This window comes from Hypanus sabinus, chromosome 12 (assembly GCF_030144855.1).
Source record: "Hypanus sabinus isolate sHypSab1 chromosome 12, sHypSab1.hap1, whole genome shotgun sequence".
Lineage (NCBI taxonomy): Eukaryota > Metazoa > Chordata > Chondrichthyes > Myliobatiformes > Dasyatidae > Hypanus > Hypanus sabinus.
In genome coordinates, this window is record NC_082717.1 from 62,189,581 (window position 1) to 62,204,373 (window position 14,793).

Consider the following 14,793-nt stretch of genomic DNA (forward strand, 5'->3'; position numbering starts at 1 on the left):
CCTACCTCACTTAGTTTCTCCTATCAATTGCCAGCTTGTCCTACTCCTCCCCCCACCTTCTTCCCCACCCAAAACATCGACCATTTACTTCTCTCCATAAATGCTGCCTGACCTGCTGAGTTCCTCCAGCATTTTGTATGTGTTTTCTTTCCTAAAAAAGATTGAGATGTAAATTTTCATTTGACTTCTCACAAGAATGTCTGCCCATGATGCTGTAAACTATCCAAAAAAAACAATCAATAAGGGGTTTTTTTTATACTTATGGGCATGGACCATTTGTGGTTTGAGCAAAGGTCCAAGGCTGAAACTATTGCTCCCATTTCCATACACGTGGTGTACTGTGCTCTGAGATTACTTGGCATGTGCAGTGACATCAAACCTTGCAACCACAATGAACCAGAAGATATCCTGCCATGTAAACAAAAAAATGGAACTATGAGTTGCCTGATCTGTAAACTGTAGTTTGGATGTTGCCTTGGCAACCTCATTTAGTTTCTAGCTTTAAAGAGTGATGACTGAATTGGTGACCAAATTGTTCTAAATGATCGATACTGATTATATACACAATTCATAGTTAACTAACCTTTAAAATATATTGGGACAGGATCTTTCTGCACTTTAAGTAGTTCTTTATTTTCTGTACATGTTTACTTTGCTATGAAATGTTGTGTAGTCCCACCTCATTGGCTGACTTGGTGTTTCAGTGAGTAATGTTCTTAAATATGATTTTTCACTGCATTCAGGTCAAGAGAAAGAGTTGTTTATGCAAAGGACAGTTAGCACAGAATGTTATGATATGGGTATCAGTTTAGTTTGGGATGTTGTTCGCTGCTATTGTTTACACGACTTGTGTTTTTTCCTCCTTTCTCTTGTGCATCGGGGGCTGGTATTTTATTTTTCTTCTTTAATTGGGTTCTTTCAGGTTTCTTGTTTTGTGGCTACCTATAAGCAAAAAAATCTCAAGGTTATACATTCTTTGATAATAAATGTAAGTTTGAATTGAATATGAATTGAATTGTGCGAAGAAGATTCAGCTATTACAGAACACACTGTTGGCCAACAACACCGAGTTTACAAAATTGGGTTGACATTTGGATAAAATGGATGAATTCAAAAGAAGTATTCAAAACTTTGACAAGTGTTTTGGAGAAAGTGGGGAAGGATTTACGCTGAATTGGATTTTTAAAAAGCCTGAATTTTGATTAGTGTGTAGAACATAATGGAAGTGGCTATGAGAGGATTGATTATATTATGACAAGTGAATGTTGAGTCCAAGCCTCTCACAGAAGTAAAGAAAAGGTTAGATAAATACTTGAGCAGAAAAAGCATATTAGAATACAATTAGAGCAAATATGTGATGGGTGCAACTGCAGAAAGCACAATAAACCAAAGGATGTCTTGATATATATATATATATATATAGTGATGCCTTGCAGTTAGGGAGATCTGTTGTGAAGGAGCAGAACACTATTAATTGCCAGGCCCGTAAGTGTTTATGTACAGAGGGGAGGGATCTTGGTGCCCAAGTGCATAGCTTCCTGAAGGTGACTGTGGTGGTTGATATGATGGTAAAGAAGGCATTGGGACATTGAGATCAAGAGCCCGGAAGTTATGTTGCAGCTTTGTGAATGCTCATCAGGCCACGTTTAGAGTGTTATATCTAATTCTGGTTGCTCCATTATAGAAAGGATGTGGAGGCTTTCGAGCTGTGCATAAGATGTTTATCAGAATGCTCCCTAGATTAGAGGTAATGCGCTGGAAGGAGAGTTTGGATAATCTGGGGTTGCTATCTCTGGAGCAGTGGAGCATGAAGGGAGATCTGGTTGAGACTTAGGCCATAAAACCATAAGATAGAGGAGCAGAAGTAGGTCATTCGGCCCATCTAATCTGCTCTGCCATTCGATCATGGGGTGATCCAATTCTTCCAGTCATCCCCACTCCCCTTGCTTTCACCCCATACCCTTTGATGCTGTGGCTAATGAAGAACCTATCTATCTGTGCCTTAAATACACCCAATGACTTGGCCTCTACAGCTGCATGTGGCAGCAAATTCCACAGATTTACCACCCTCTGACGAAAGTAATTTCTCCACACCTCACTTCTGACAGGACGTCCTTCAATCCTGAAGTCGTATGTTCTCGTGCCAGAATTTATAAGATTGTGAGGCATAGAAAGAGTAAACTGCCAGTGTCTTTTTTGCCCATTATTGAAATATCTAATATTAGAGGCCATTTATTTAAGATGAGAGGGTTTAAATTGAAAGGAGATGTGTGGGGTAGGATTTTTACACTGTGGTGGATGCCTGGAATGTGCTGATGGGTGGTGGTGCAGGCAAATATGATAGAAGTGTTCAAAAGATTCGTAAGAAAGACATGGATGTGCAGAGATGGAGGGATATGGACGTTGTGTAAGCGCAAAGGATTAGTTTAGTTCAACATAAATCAGTAGTTCAATTAGTTTTGCAAAACAGCATAGGCAAAAGGTCCTGTTCCTGTGCTGTACTGTTCTGTGCATTTCAGAATGCTGTGCGTGACCAGAAGATGTTTGGGAGGGGGCAGTTGTTGGACTAATTCCAGGACATTCATTTAAGAAGGTGATAGAGTTTATATCACTAATGGATGTTGAATAGTCATAGCTTCAAAACTGGAATTGAAAATCTGAAGTATGAAGTAACATATGGAAATAGAACTTGGTAATCCTTCTAGGTGGATGAATGTACATCATCAGGAGTCTGACTACAGTAAAGTGCATCAATATCTGAGAATTGATTCATTCTTCCAGAGCTGTAATTAGGTTTAAAAATAACTCATGCCCATTCATTTGCATGTATGTTGAATATTACAATCCTTGTGGAGGTTTGTTGTGTTACTTGGCAATCGATCAGCATTAATTATACAAATAAGTGACTTTATTACATCTTTATCGTTCAGTCTCATATGCTGCTTGCTTGTTCTGTTGAGACAGTCATTTTCCTTGTCAGTCCTCATCCTTCTACCCCCTAACCCTTACCCCCATCTCAATCAGTTTCTTAATGGATTTCAAAACATTCTGAATATCACTCCACATAACTGACTGCCTCATCTTGAGAGTGCTGTGACTTCTTACAATGTGGTTATTAGTCATCCATGTATGAAACAACTAGTGGCATTGATCATCATTCTACACATCTTGACATCCCTGGCTGTTCTGTGTGCCCCAGTGTTAAACATCTGCCGTATATGGTCATCTTCAGTTCACAAGAAAGAAGAATCAAAGCTGGCAAGTTATGGTGGATGATGTCTTCTTTATATCAAGAATCTGGGGATGAGTTGGGTATAAATAACAAAAGGAAAATATGATCTATGTTTCAACCCATTTTGGGAAAATGCTAATGACTCATTGGCTGTGGTATTTGCTTGAGGTGTTGGTTATATCGCTATTTTCCTGAGATATTACACTGTTTAAAATAGGTAACAATGCCAAAACTTGATGGAGTTGGTCAACTGTTAGATGAAAGGAACCAGAATGATGATTTAGGAGAAAATTTAATTAAATTATTAAAACTCGTAGTACAAGAAGTGTGACCACATGGACTGTTGAATAGTGGGATTTGTACACTACATGGGAATTAGTATTTCAAATCTGAAGATAACTCAGCAGGAAGACATTGATTACATTGTCTCTCTAAAGTATAATACTTGAGCTGAATGTACGAGATAAAAATCCACATCATGGCAAGGCTATGCCATTATGTCCCTGATGTGAAATTAATTCTGAAATGGGTGACATACTAAATTCAAAATCACTCTTCTGTCTTTTTTGATCAGTTGGAGGTGTGGATTTGCTTTTACAGCTCACATATAATCAGGCTCTGCTTTTACATATCACACTTTAAAGCATCTTTTTTTCTCACTTTTTATGGTATTGAGGCTGTTTTAAAGAAAGGACAGTCCATTTTAATTGATATAAGAATTATCTAATGTTGGAGATAACGGCTGATTAAACAGTTCTAGCGTCTCATTTCCATGGATGCAACAGTCATTCTAATGCATTTGCCTGTTTAATTTGAAATGGCGGAGACTCGACCCACTTCTGGGAATGCAAAATTTGTTGACCTGTGATAGGAACTTGGGATCCAAAGCAAAGCAAAATTCCTGTTGCTGAACTACAAAGAAATATCAGCATCATTAAGCTTTTGCCTGAACTGTTCAGTATTTCTAAGCAACTCAAGCATGAACCAACTGGATGTTAGTAATATTAATTAAAATACAAGAAGTTGAAAAGTTTGTTCTTGATATAGAAATCTTTTAAACTATAGGTGAATATCAGCTACATTATGTTGAAGAAGCTTGTTGGAAATACGTATTTTTATTCTCTTTGTCAGAAAGAACTGATGATTGCTCCACTCTTCCTTAGGATTGTGGAATAGCAAGTATTAGATTTGAATCAGACATACGTGGTGTAAGTTTTAATGTGCCTATTAAATATATCAAGTTCACTGCAAGGCCCCAGTGATTAGGTTGTGTTGAGACTAAACATAGCAGTGGAAAATTAATGTGGTAAACAGCCATGTGACTCATATAACATTGAACTTAAAAGTGGTATAAAGCTGTTCTTTCGACATGACACACATCTGAACTGTGCAGTTTAATTTGTATGAATTAATTAAAGCAATAGTATGTGTAGAAACTCTTTTTCCCTCCCAGGAAGCCCATATGAGACATTGAATACTCACCAGATGCATTGCAGCTTTCTGCTACCCATGTCTATCAATTTACAGACACATCCAAAGATTTTAGGGAAGTGTGCCAGTTGTACACTACACTGATCTTTTGTTTGAGTTAAAAGGTTAACAGTCTTAGTATAGGTTGGGGGAGGGTGCAGGAAGTTTACCACTTAGCATGGTTCTCAACGTGGGCCATGTGCCCCTCCCCAGGGAGCCATGCTGGATTTCGTAGGATACAAGAAACTGGGAGCCACAGGAGCTTCTGAATGGGCATGATAAGTTCACTATGTAAATGTTGACATTGCTAAAATACATAAATAAAAAATAATTAATATATGTAAATTAATTGCAATTCTGAATGAAATAAATAGGGGATTATGCTAGATGATGCCAATTAGGCAGCTGTACCACTTAGCCTGTGTGTGTGTGGGTGTGGTGCAGTATGTCAATTGTTACCTCTGCTCCTACTTGACCACACGTGAATCACTGTTCACACCCCAGAGGACAGTCCACTGGGCTCCTTGGAAAACTTGGACCTTTCAGCAGTGGTATTGGACGTCACGATTTCATGCCATTTCCTTCACCTGCCACTCAAAACAGAATTGGAAGATGATGATCTGATTGAATATCTTGATCATTTGAAACAAGTGCACACTGATATGTAATTTCAGTTCAGACACCTGCTGGGGATTCATTTTCCAGATTAACTGGTGGATTCATTTGGGGTGAATGTGAATAATGTTGACACCACATCACAACAATGTCTTATTGAGCTGCAGCGTGATATAACAGCTCAAGCAAAATTCAAACACAGTCAGCAAAATGTCTGGATGACTAGTGTTATTTAAAATGACAAATAAGTTCTTCTCTGGCTTCCAGCAGGGTACAGGTTTATATTTTAATGGATGTTTGGTTGAGAAACTCTCCCATCTTTGTTAGGGATGTTGCCTGGGCAGGTGTAGTCTGGTGGTATATATACCCCTGTCACCCTTCCCTCCTGATTGGTTAGTACTAATCCAATCAGGTTTTGGCTGTCCCACCTTGTTTACAATCAAATTCCAGTTCTTACTGTGCCATGCAGTTGGCTTCTGGGACAGCTTGGTGAAGGAAGCCATTGAAATAAAACTAGAGAAAAAGAATTTTAACAAAGTTGAAGGTCTCACTCTAAGCACTAGATCCTTATTCAACAACTCTGAGAGAAATCAAAGTTGTTTTTTTTTTAAAAATTAGAATTTCCACCTCTTATCTAGTTGAATGTGGTTCTTGTCAAGCTCTTCATCTGCTATCATAAGCTTGTAACCATCTTGAGGCTGTGAAAAGAGGTGACCTTCGATTATCTTTAATCAAGTTGCAACCAGATATTCAAAAACTCACTGGTTTGCACTAGTCCCAAAGATCTCACTGAATACCCAAAGTAACAATATTAAACACTTTTTCATTGCTGTTTGGAAGAATATGATATATGTTGTTCTATTCAGAGCATTGAAATTGTTTTATTTTCCATATACACCAGTAACATTATACTTAATATATAATAATACCCATAGCCTGTTAAACTTAAATAATGACTGAATATTAGAATACCCTGTAATTATTACAGTTGAACAAAAAAAAATTAGCAACTAATGGAGGTAAGTGAAAGTCGCAAGTGGGCCAGAAGCAGAAACAAGTTAAGAACCAGTGAGTTAGAGGACTACAGAGCAGACTTTTGTAACATATTGTAATCCCACTTGCCTTGGTGGCTACTATTAGCTATAGACCTGCCACAGCCTTGTGTTTTAATTGTGTAAGGAAAATATAAATTTCTTGCAGACAACATTTGATTTAAACTGACACGTATTCAAAAAATTTATTTGGAGTAAACCTTTGTTGAATAGAGCAGATTACAATCGATGATTAAGCATGAGGTCACCTTTGACCATTGAAGCATTGCTTTCATTTTCAGTAAATTATAGTGATTCACAACTTCGCTATTTGGGTTATTTTGTTTCTTTAACCGACAAATCAAATTGCAAACAGGCTGGTTGTGACTTTAAAAAAATCCTCAATGGTGCCTTGAATCATTAATGGAATGGGTTTGAATGTTCGAGCTGGGTCTCTTTGGATCTCAGGGATATGTTCAGCTTTGAAATCAATAAATTCCAGAAAATCATGCCCAAATCCAAAATAATCAATCCTAGAGTATCAGGATTGAGGAATTTTTTTATTCCCAAATCTTAAAAAGCAGGTGAAATAATTGTATTAGTATGAACGTTGTTCTTCATCATCAATGTTTGATCACTATATGTAGCAACAAATAATGTGCAAAGAAAATCAACAGATAGAGCATCTGTGGGGACAAAGGAATAGTTGGCAATTAAGGTCAGGCCCCAGCAGCAACCATAATGTAGGGTTTCAACCCAAAACAGAGCAGTTTTGGCGTTTAAGTACACAGACTCTGCTTGACCTGCTGACTTGCTTCAGCAGATTGTTCTTGATTGCTCCATCTGCTGTCACTTGGATTTTCTATATGCATTGCATTGCAAGATTATATTAAAGCATAAATACTTGCATGCTCATTTCCAATCTAAAAGGTAATCTTTCAATCTCAAAATTAATTACAAACAACTACTGAGAGGAGGGCTGGAGAACTGCATGTTTTACAGCTGGTCAGCAAAGTTGTGTGGTCTGGAAAGGATGCTAATTCAAACCGGGTTATTTTCCCTGTATTCACTGCTTTCACTGGAAGAGACGTTTTTACCTTACCCTTTATCAGGAACAGAAAATATGACCATTGTTTCTAGTAAATTTCTTGTCTAATAATTGTTGAATGCACGTGTTCCCATGTAGCAGGAGCTGGCTCGAATGCCTTGGGTACAAGTAATCACAGCCGAAGTATTGGAATGCTGTGTGCTGATATTCTATGTGGCAGAATGGATGGGAGATAATGGAGAGTGAAAAGGTTAATATAGTTGTATTTGAGTATCATCGACCAGCTATATGTTGCATCAGAGTAACTTTGCAACAGACCATTTGCCATACTTGTTCAAAAATGTTATTGCTGAGTTCTATTAATAGGAAAATGATAGAAATAGAGATGCAAATAGTATGAAACCTGAAAGAGAACCAGTGTTATTAATAATTCCATTGTTTTTGGAACAAGAGGAAATTGAAATTCCTGAGAGGGTACTGGCAGAAACTGTACTTCTGTGTAGAATTCTGGGTCAAATGAATTGGGTTTAGTTATTGATGCTGAAGTTATTATGCCCATCCATTATGTTAATAGAAAAACAGAGGAAATATTTGGCACGACAGGCAAGATCTATGCACAGAAGAACAGGTTTAATTTTATTGGGTTAATGAACTTTCCTTAGTTTCACAGTTTTTCATTTTGCATGGTTGGTTGTCTTGCTTTCATCTGATTTCTGTTTTTCTGCTGTAGAGCGCTAAAAGGGGGAAAGATACATGACCCCACATTTTATCTTGTGTCCTCTTCAGTTAGTTTCAATGGAAACAGTAAACTTAATTAATTAATTGTGGAAGCCTGGGTGGCATCCCACATTCCCTTTTCCATCACTGGCAAAAGGCAAAGCTTGGTCTACACAGCACTTGCGATCAGCAAATTCCATTTGGTGTACTATCAATGCAAATCTGAACAGTGACATGTCTTAAAACAAGTTGAATAAAACTGTCGGTGTCTTTTTGATGCATCACAGGTGCAAATTTCAGAGAGTGGAAAATTAGGCAGGTGGAAATTTCTGTAGGCCAGATTGTGTGTAAGGTGTAGTTCTGATGAAGGGATATTCTTGAAACATCACTATTTTCCTTTATTCTGCCAACATTGACTGATATACTAAATAGTTGCAGTAATTTTTGTTTTGGATCTTAAAGAAAAGGATATTTGGGGAAAAAAAAAATTTCAGACCCGCTCAACTTGTCTTGAAACAGCTTACATCTGGAGCAGAGCAGTGAGGTGAGCAACCAGACCACTCCCAGAGTTAACCCCGGCCAGGAAATGAAAATGAGTGGAAATTAGGAATACTGCAGACATCAGGTAAATATGATGTCATCCATGTTGGAATAAAAAAGCTAGCAAGGGAAACTTTTTAAAAAATGGCGTGGGATTGAATAGTGTTGGTATTCAGAGGAAGTTGAGTTGTCCTTGGACACAGATCATTGAAGGTTATGATGCAGCTACAGCAAGAGATTAGAAAGTCAAGTGGTACGTTGGCTTCTAAAGGGCATTGGATAAGAAACATCCTGGTTCATTCATCAAGGCCATAGTGAGACTACTTTTAGAACATTATATACACTTCTATTCAATTCACCCTCCCCTTAGAAAGATGCACTGGTGACAAAAGGGAGTGCAGTGAATTTCACCAGATTAGTTCTTAAGATGACAGTTTTGTTGCTTGAGGAGACATTAGGCAGACTGACCCAGTATCTGTTGAATTTAGGGCAATAAAAATGTACAAAATTCATAAAGGAATTGACACCATGGATGCATAGATGATGTTTTTCTTGGCTGGCGTGTCTTGAACTGGGGGTCACAGCCTCAAAGTGAGGTGTTTGTCCGTTCAGAACAAATTAGAAGGAAGTTTTCACCATACTAATTTCTCTATCATCTATTCTGCCACTCCTTTGCAATGCAAGTGGAACTTACAGCAGCTTATTAACCTTCCAACTTTGCACGTCGTTTATCAGGTGAAGTTTGCAATTTCCACTCGCCAATAACCTGAACTCATCTGTTTTGGATGGCCAGGTCTTTTGAAACTTACCAAATTTACTGGGGTGTTATTGTCCAATATCTTTTTAAAACCTGAAATAATTATATGTTGGAATATTAATAGTATAACATCTGATTATCTGAAAAATCAGCTGAGTCAGTGCAACTAAAGACTTGATTGTACTGGAGTCATAGAATCTTGAGTAATCTGACATAATGCTATTTGGGGATAAAAGCATAGACTACTATGCACAGAAACAGGCTTTTGGCGCATCCAGTCCATGCTGGCCTAGTCTTTTGTCTAGTCCCATCTAACCTGGACCATAGCCCTCTCTGCCCCACATCTCATCTCAGGAACCCACAGGTTCCAGTCGAGGTGGCGCTGAGCTGCAGTCATGGCTCGGGTGACTTTGGTTTTTTATTAGGTTTGTTGGGATGGTTTGGGGAACAAAGAGGGAAGATAGGGGTCAGGTTAGGGTTAAGGGATAGGAATAAGGAACAGCTAAAGATCAGATTAGTGTTTAGAGGTCAGGCCAGCGTCTAGGCCCCTGCTCTGCATTGGGTGAACAGCAACATGGAGATGTGCCGAAGGGCATCGGTGGTCAGATGTTGGGCCGGCAGACCTGCAGGGATGAAGGATCTGGGATTGGAGTGCTGTGCGGGCCTGAGCCTCGAGGGCCAATGACTCCCTCGGTACGTGAGTTGGCAAGTCTGGAGTTGGTGGCCGAGCATTTAGGGTTCTGGTCATCGGTGAGTCTGGAGATTGGGGGCAATCATCGGGGGTCCTCATTCTTTGTCATCACTGAGTCCTGGGTCAAAACTGAAGATCAGTGTCTGAAAGTGGAGATCTGATGGCCAAAGCCCTGAGTCTGCAAGTCCAGTGGGCAAGTCAAAGGCCAATGTCAGCAAATCCACGATTCCGCTGAGGCCGGAGGACAGTGTGTGTGTGCGAGTGGGTAGGAGAGGAACAGGACGTGTTTTGTTGTTATTTTCTTGCTCTATGGTCTGTTTCGTTGTGTTCTGTGTTGTTCTACTGAACACTGTGGGCATGCTGTGATGGTGTTGGAACGTGTTATGTTTTGATGTATGGGTGATAAATAAGTGAATCCGAGTCTGAATCTCATCAAAACTTCTCTTAAATGTTAAAATGTTACTCTAATCTACCACTTCCGCTGGCAGCTTGCCCCACACTCGCACCACCCTTTGATTCCCCTTAAATATTTCACCTTTCACCCTGAAACTATGACCAATTGTTCTAGTCTCACCCAAACTGCAAGCATTTGCCCAGTCAATACCCCTCATCATTTTGCATACCTCTATCAAATCTCCCCTCATTCCCCTGTGCTCCAGGAAATAAAGTCCTAACCTATTCAAATTTTCCCTATAACCCAGGTCGTCAAGTCTGTAATCTTTCATGTTTATTGATAATTTTGCTGTAATTTGTGCACTTCAAACTCCAAATCCGGCCTCACGAATGTCTTATAGACCTCCAGCGTAACATCAACATTGTGTGTTCAGTTGTCTGTTTAGATTGGAATCTGTGTTTGGTTGATTTCTTCAGGCAACAGCTTTAATGACGACATGTGAAGGTGTTCACTGGATATGCTTAAAAATCTACACAATCTAATTTTAATCGTTTGCTCTATTATAAAAGGCATAAAACCTTTCAATCAAAAAGAATAGTGACAACAGGAAATCACAGTGCGGATAGAAAACATCCGTTGTCAAGATGTATACCAGATGGATGTGTTTATATGGTTTTCAGTAGTTATGGGGCAGTGATGAACACCTGGCTTTTGAGTCAGAAACTGGAGTTGCGAAATGTGAAGAAAGCTAATCTATAAAATTATATGTAATTGTGTGTCTTGTAAATAGACTCTCCTAAGAATGTTCCTTTGCATACCATAAAGCATGACTAAACCTCTGGTAACATTTACATCATTTTCTCCATGCATGTTTTTCATGCAAAGCTGGTTTCATTGATATTGAAAAACAATTTTACTGTACAAACTTGATTTAACCATTAATAATGAAATACTATCCCTGAATTTAGAATTTAATGGAAGATTGTTTAAAACTATATTGTATGAAATAGTGAAAACAAAGCCATCTGCATTGATTGTAATTGCTGTTTTACTGATGAGCCCCTAATTGCCCCTTTTTTCCTTTTTCAGTGCAAGATGGGGAATTCGGACAGCCAGTATAACCTGCAAGGAACTAAAGGCAACAACACTGAGGGGAAGTCGATGCCTGTCAGCAGGCAGAAGACATGTGCCCTCAAAATTCGGAGTGTCCACGTTAAGGAGGAAAAGTCTCGATCTTCCTTTGGTTGGGGTCATGGTGGCAACAGCATAAGTTATAAAGCAAGGTCACTGGGCAGGAACTGCCTTTCCCAGCATAAAAATAACCCACGTTTCCCGGTTTCACGGCAATGTGACTCTTTAGTGATGAGCAATAGCAACACTCATAGCAGATGTCACCTCAGTCATGTGCAGAAACGTGACTGTAGCAATGAATCTGTTTTATTATCTGGGAACAATTTTCCTTGCATTCTTGACAAAACAGATGGTCTGAGCAAAAGTCTGGAATGCAATGGCTCTGTCTTAAATGGGCATGGGTTTCTGGAAAACATAACCCAGTCAAAGAAACCAGAAGGAGAATACAGTCCAAAGGTTCTCATCAAAACACTGGGACGATTTGACAGCAACATAAGGGTGGAGTTTCACAGTGGTGCTGGCAATAGTAGCAACAACCCAACCTGCCACGATCCCCCAGGGCCAGTTCAGCTGCTGAGGTACTCCTCTGCTATGGAATCGGGTACTGGCAAGCAAAATGAGCTGCAGATTGACACCAGTAAAGAATGTGTAATGGACCAGGGTCTTCCACTTGATGAGGAGAGATTAAAATCGAGCAAGGGTAGCTCATTAAGCTCTGAATATTCCTGGTCTGAATTGCAGTGGGGTCACCGTGCATATACCAATGAATTTGATAACGCGTACACTACTTTGAGAACTACTGAGACGCGTAATCACGAAAGCATTTTACCAAATGACGAACAACTCTTCCAAAAGTCATCCCTCTATTCTCTTCAAGCAATGTACAGTGACACAGGGGTGGGACATTGCATGCCCTCAGAAAATGATTTTTCACTTCATACCAGAAACACAGCAGGCTTAAACACCAGCAAATTGTTTGAGAATGACTTTTCCAAATGCATTAATGTGCCATCTGATGAGGAAGACCAAGGTCCCGTGCAGTATTCCTCCTATACACTCCCGTGTCGAAAACCTAGGCACTTTTCTGAGGATGGATCCTCACGAGCTGCCTTAAAAAGTCGAATGCGGCGCTTAAGTGCGTGGACTGGCAGCCTGACAAGAAAGAAGAGGAAGTTACAGGTGAGGAACTGTTCTATTTGATGACAGCCTGAAGGTGCATTTGTAAATTAACAAGTAATGTACATGTTATTGCAAGAACAGTGTTTTGATGTCAGAGTTTTTACGATAGATCACTTCAAATATGCTTCAAATTAATTGATATCTACAACTATTACAAGGCTGAAATGGACTCCTGTACTGTGATGAATAAGACTTGTTTAACTTTCTGAAATAAGCTTCAGAAATAATTTTCAAATATCTTTTCAATTTTTCAGGACTCAAGATCCAAGGATGTAAATGAGTATTGTGACAGTGGAATTGATGGAGTGACTGCAGACAACAGCTCTCCTTCACAGATCTCGTGCTCATTGTGGTCCCCAGGCTTCAGCTATACTTTACCTCCCAGAAGTAACTCCGCCAGTGCAGTGGGCAATGATGCCCTGAGACAGAGCATTTATGAAAACTTCATGCGCGAGCTGGAAACGGGTCATGTATCTGTGGATATCAGGGACCCCTCCACAGGAAGTGAGGAAACCAGCAGCGATTCCTTCAGCTCTTTAGAGCAGCTGGATTTGTTGTTTGAAAAAGAACAAGGATGTGTACGAAAGGCTGGTTGGTTGTCTTTCAAACCTCTTGTTACACATCAGAAGGAAAGGAAGTTGGAACTCGCACCTCGCAGAAAGTGGCGACAGTATTGGGTTTCTCTTAAAGGTAACCATTAAAATCCAGATTTAGCACATTGCAGTTGGGACTCTCTGAACATTAATTTCTGAATGAAGTGTCATATTTACACATGAATGGAAAATGGTTGAATAATTATTAATTTAACTGAACTATAGTTTACATCTAATTAATTGTGATTGTAGTCATATAAATGGCTGAATGGTAAGAGCACCTTAAATCTATCACATTACACTAGAACCATAGAACATTACAGCACAGAAATGGGCCTTTTGGCCCTTCTTGGCTGTGCCGAACCATTTTTCTGCCTAGTCCCACTGACCTGCACCTAGACCATATCCCTCCATACACCTCTCATCCATGTACCTTTCTAAGTTTTTCTTAAGTGTTAAAAGTGAGCCTAAGAGAATTAATGTAATTTAAATATGTGTATTTGACTGACAGCAGTAAGTATATTGCTTTAGCGTTTGTGTAAGTAAAGGTTTATAAGCCCAGCACTAGACTTGAAATATTACATGATAATATTTTTCTTGGATGGTGGTGATATGGAAAGCTAAACGATAAATCCTTTGTGATCACTAAGCTTCGGCAAAGTAACAAATGTCAAGGCTCTTGCTGCAAGCATCCTTGCTAAACTGGACAGGATGCCAGCCATGAAGATCTGAAGATCATAGGAATTTAAACGGAGATATTGTCATATTTAAATACTAGTTACCAGAAGATTTTCTGTGGATTGTCACCTTGTCATGGTGGGGAAGCTTGTGTGGTCCTGAGATCCCAAGAGCGATGCCGTCTGGAGCTATGCTCCTGGTAGGGTCACCCATGGTGGTAAGGTCGAGGGTGAGGTCCCTGACAAAGAACAATCCAACCAAGACCTCAACGGTGGAACAGGCGGACAAAATTACTTCAAACTCAACGGCTATGAAGGTGGATGAAGGCTGCAACAAATCCATCAGTTCCAGTCGTTGTGGTTTCCATGCTATTGGAATCAGTTGGTTGATTTGTGAAGTATCGTGTACTTCTTCAAGAGCAACATCAAGTACACGTTAAGCAGATGAAGTGACAAATAGTGGGATATCTACTTTGTTGTTTTATTGATAAGATAGCATACCTTTTGGAATATAATGTCATATTTTGGATTTGAACACAAACTAGCAAAAATCTGCAGATGCCGGAAATCCGAGCAACACACACAAAATGATTGAGGACCTCAGCAGCATCTCGAAAACAGTACAGTCGCCATTTTGGGACGAAACCCTTCGATAGGACTGGAGAAAAATTGCTGAGGAGTAGATTTAAAAGGGGGGGGGGTGAGAGAGAAACACAAG

General features: G+C 39.5%; 1 protein-coding gene across 7 annotated transcripts in view; it reads left to right on the forward strand.

Moving 5' to 3' along the window:
- Positions 1–14,793, forward strand: part of LOC132402935 (rho guanine nucleotide exchange factor TIAM2) — a 263,572-nt gene that overhangs the window by 136,022 nt on the left and 112,757 nt on the right. For all 7 annotated transcript variants that reach the window (XM_059986063.1, XM_059986060.1, XM_059986061.1 and 4 more), the window contains 2 exons: positions 11,585–12,805; positions 13,060–13,495. In XM_059986063.1, coding sequence (XP_059842046.1) covers positions 11,591–12,805; positions 13,060–13,495 — 1,651 coding nt within the window. In that variant the 5' untranslated portion in view covers positions 11,585–11,590. The remainder of the gene's footprint in view (positions 1–11,584; positions 12,806–13,059; positions 13,496–14,793) is intronic.